The sequence below is a fragment of the Haliaeetus leucocephalus genome, unplaced genomic scaffold (genome assembly GCF_000737465.1).
Source record: "Haliaeetus leucocephalus isolate CR32 unplaced genomic scaffold, Haliaeetus_leucocephalus-4.0 Scaffold83, whole genome shotgun sequence".
In the NCBI taxonomy this organism is placed as follows: domain Eukaryota; kingdom Metazoa; phylum Chordata; class Aves; order Accipitriformes; family Accipitridae; genus Haliaeetus; species Haliaeetus leucocephalus.
In genome coordinates this window covers 2,606,960-2,610,479 of record NW_010972519.1, presented here as the reverse complement: position 1 = coordinate 2,610,479, position 3,520 = coordinate 2,606,960, and the positions used below count along the sequence as shown (strand labels likewise).

The 3,520-nt window shown below is 35.2% G+C and overlaps 1 protein-coding gene across 4 annotated transcripts in view; it reads left to right on the top strand.

Annotated features, from left to right (window-relative positions):
* The window catches only part of SEPT7 (septin 7), an 81,426-nt gene extending 78,571 nt beyond the window's left edge, over nucleotides 1–2,855 (top strand). For 3 of the 4 annotated variants that reach the window (XM_010582659.1, XM_010582677.1, XM_010582651.1), the window contains 2 exons: nucleotides 1,151–1,290; nucleotides 1,828–2,853. In XM_010582659.1, the coding sequence (XP_010580961.1) occupies nucleotides 1,151–1,290; nucleotides 1,828–1,867 (180 nt within the window). In that variant the 3' untranslated portion in view covers nucleotides 1,868–2,853. Of the gene's footprint in view, nucleotides 1–1,150; nucleotides 1,291–1,827 lie in introns of all 4 variants that reach the window. The other variant, XM_010582668.1, reaches the window with a different exon arrangement.
* The last annotated feature ends 665 nt before the right edge of the window (nucleotides 2,856–3,520 follow it).

The following is a 3,520-nucleotide window of genomic DNA, read 5'->3' as shown; positions in this document are numbered from 1 at the left end:
CCCCCCCCCGCCCTTGGAGAAGCGAATGGATAAAGAGATAAATGCTAGGATACACCAGTCAGCAATTTGAGGATTGCAAAGCTAGATGTTTTATCTGGATCACAGTGTTTAATTAGTCACTGGATTTATCCTTCCTCAATTTCTGTCTCAAATCTTTTTGAACCCATTTACACTTCTGGCCTCCACACTTTCCTTGTTATAGGAAAAACAAAGAAAAGCCTGTCTTACTGCTTTTCATGTATTACCTCATGACTTCTGAGCGAGTGCATCCTGTGATACCAGTTTTTAAATGTTCGTGCAATTCATTCCTTTTTTTCTGCACAATTCATGACTTCGTAAACTTCTGTTGCATTTTTCTAAATGTAGAAAAGTAGGCAATAGACAGTGCCTGAGTATAAAGCATTTTAAAAATCTGTAACAGGAAATACATTTTGTACGGTTTGTGTAAGACAGACTTGCAAGAGATTAAGGAAAGAGGGAGTTCTATTTAACTCAATTAAAAAACATGTTACACCAAACAAAAGGAATCGCTCTTCCTGACAGTGTCTCCATTCTCAAAACACATTTGATTGTCAGTCTGTCCCATCAACTTGCAGGAGAGACTTCTTATACTGTTCTGGCAGTGTAGGCAATTCACTTCAATAATACTAATTCATTTAATTAGTGAATAAATTAATCCACATAATGTTTTCCCAAATAGATCCTTAATATACTTAATACTATAGGATGAAATAAACGCTTGGGTTTTTTTCCCTACACACAGTCAAAGATGCTGCTAATTTATGCATTACTGATACTCAAATGCTCTGCAGTTTGCTTCTTAACATTTGCATCAAATATCAAATGTTCTTGAATTTCCTTTTGTTTGCCACATGTGTAGCTGCTTACAATCCCTATGTGTAACTCAGGCAGCATTTGGGGTGTTTTCTGTTAACTCTAAAATGAGGCTATGGGATTAATACCCTTTTTGTTTTCATTATTGGCAATACCTATAACCTTTTGAGTTTTTGGCCTAAAAGTTACTTTCTCTGAAGAGAAAATATACTACTATATTTTCTTGCATTGGTATAATTGCTGATGTTTGTTACTACAGCTCCAAAAGTTGCTGTGTTTTCTGTGCTTACTGACTCTGCTCAATAACGTTCTATAGCTTCAGCGACGCCACGAACAGATGAAAAAGAATTTGGAAGCACAACACAAAGAATTAGAGGAAAAGCGTCGCCAGTTTGAAGACGAGAAAGCAAACTGGGAAGCTCAACAGCGTATTTTGGAACAACAGAACTCTTCCAGGTAAATTGGAGTCTTGTCCTGCAGTTCACAGTAAATGTTCCATAGCTTTCTGCTAAAAGGCAATTTCTGTGGTAACAATGGTCAGTGGTGGTGGACCACTATGGAAGTATCACTTAAAAGCCAAGAAAAATCTTGAACTACTTTTAATTACAAATGAGCATATGTCAGAAATATTGGAAAGATTATTAGCTTCTAAAGCAGAATTTAATCTCCATACATAATTAGATCTATCTAAAAAAAATTGTGTTTGTATTTGAAAGCTAGATTGCATCAGACTTCTGAGGATGAAGAGTTAAAGCTTTGAGAATGAAAGTGTTTAATTCTCCTAGTCCTTGGAAGGGGAAATCTAGTGATAAATGCATTGCTTGACTTCATGTAGTATAAATACTGTGTACATAATGAGTTTCATACATTGTATTTCAACCAGTAAAGCTTTATAAAATGCATATTTTAGAAGATGTACATTAGTAACTTCTTTCTTTTAAATCAGAACATGTATGCATTATTTAACAAACTTTTTTTAATGTATCGTTTTAGAACCTTGGAAAAGAATAAGAAGAAAGGGAAGATATTTTAAAGGCATCATTTTGACCACCAGTTATGTATTAGTTGCCAATATGCCAGCCTGGACATCAGTGTTTGTTGGGTCCGTTTGACCAATTTTGCACCAGTTGTATCCATAGTAATGGATTTAACAGCATGACAAATTTTTGTTAATTTTGATGGAGAATGAGATGCCTTGAATTGTCTAGGGTGTTGTGTACTTGGAAAAATAACAGCTCTAAGTACCTTTTGTTTTCCTTTCCTGTTTTTTTAAAACATGTCATTTTAATGCAAAAGAAAACATTTTACTGTTGTACAATCATGTTCTGGTGGTTTGATGGTTTACAGGATATTAAAAAATGCAAGGACTCTAGACGGTTTTTGGTGAGGATAAATTGCCATAATATGATGCAAACAATGCTTCTCTATTATTATAATACAAGAATTCCATTCAGTGCAGCATATACAATAATGTAATTTAGTCTAACACAGTTGACCCTATTTTTGACACTTCCATTGTTTAAAAGTACACATGGAAAAACAAAAGTTGTAGGCTTACAGTGCACCTAAGCTTTTTATAACAACCCTTTTATGTTTTGGATTCTTTGAATATATGCTATTCTCATTTAGTAACTTCTTTAGCCAGAAGGATCTCATTACTGCTTCATTTTTTGTAATAACATTTAATTTAGATATTTTTCCATATATTGGCCCTCCTAAATAGAATATAGCTTCTTTCATATGGTAGGAACCAGTGAGTAAAACTTTCCTTTAACTCCCTTTTTACATTTTATGGTAAGTAGCAGGAAAACGCATTTATAGGTCATTTCTAGACAAAATTGTGGCGTTAACTACCAACCTGTTTCTACCTGTGTGCAGTCTTTCTTTATTTTACTAGAAATGGGAATATGGCCTCAAGAAAAACATCACCATTTCGCATTTAGCTGTATTCATATACTGCATTTCTGTATTTTTGTTTGTATTGTAAAAAGTCACATAATAAACAATGTTGTGATGTAACATGCTGCTGTGTCAGAAATTTTAAAGTATTCCTCTGGTAAACGTTTGAATGTTCTCTCTTCCATCTGGACTTGATTGACCCATGTCTTTGATTTGTCCGAGGAATTAGTTTAAAGTATAGAAAGTGCCTATGCATTTTGGAATTGGTAGACAATCCGGTTTCCGTGGGGGTGCTCGGTATTGGCAGAAGGAAGGTCTGCCTTGCCCAGAAGAGGGCACCAAGTGCCCGCAAAGGCTGTGCTGTGTCTTGCTGGCTCCGGTTTTGGTAGTCACTTTGGCCTTCTTGCCAAGGTTTTTTGTGTATCTGTGGAGGTGGTTGTGTAATAACACGTTTGCAGCCTCGTCAGGTGCTTCTGTTAGGCTCGTTGGCAAGGGTGAGGTTTTTTGTTTTGTCATCGGTTTTAGTTAATTGTGTTAGTTCTAGTAAATGTAATCACCAGGAACTTGATATTTAAAATACAGCCTGTAAGTTGTTGAAAAATTGATGGGGACTTTTTATGTATGTCTTTGCTGTGAAACAATGAAAAATGTCGCATTTTTTGTAGATGTCCCATGTATTATGCCTGCTATCGCTCCTGATTCCATTCATTTTTCTTTTATGTGAATTATGCTTATCAGAAGTATCATTTATTTAGCTAGCTTCCCAAAGAAATTAAGACATTTTCAG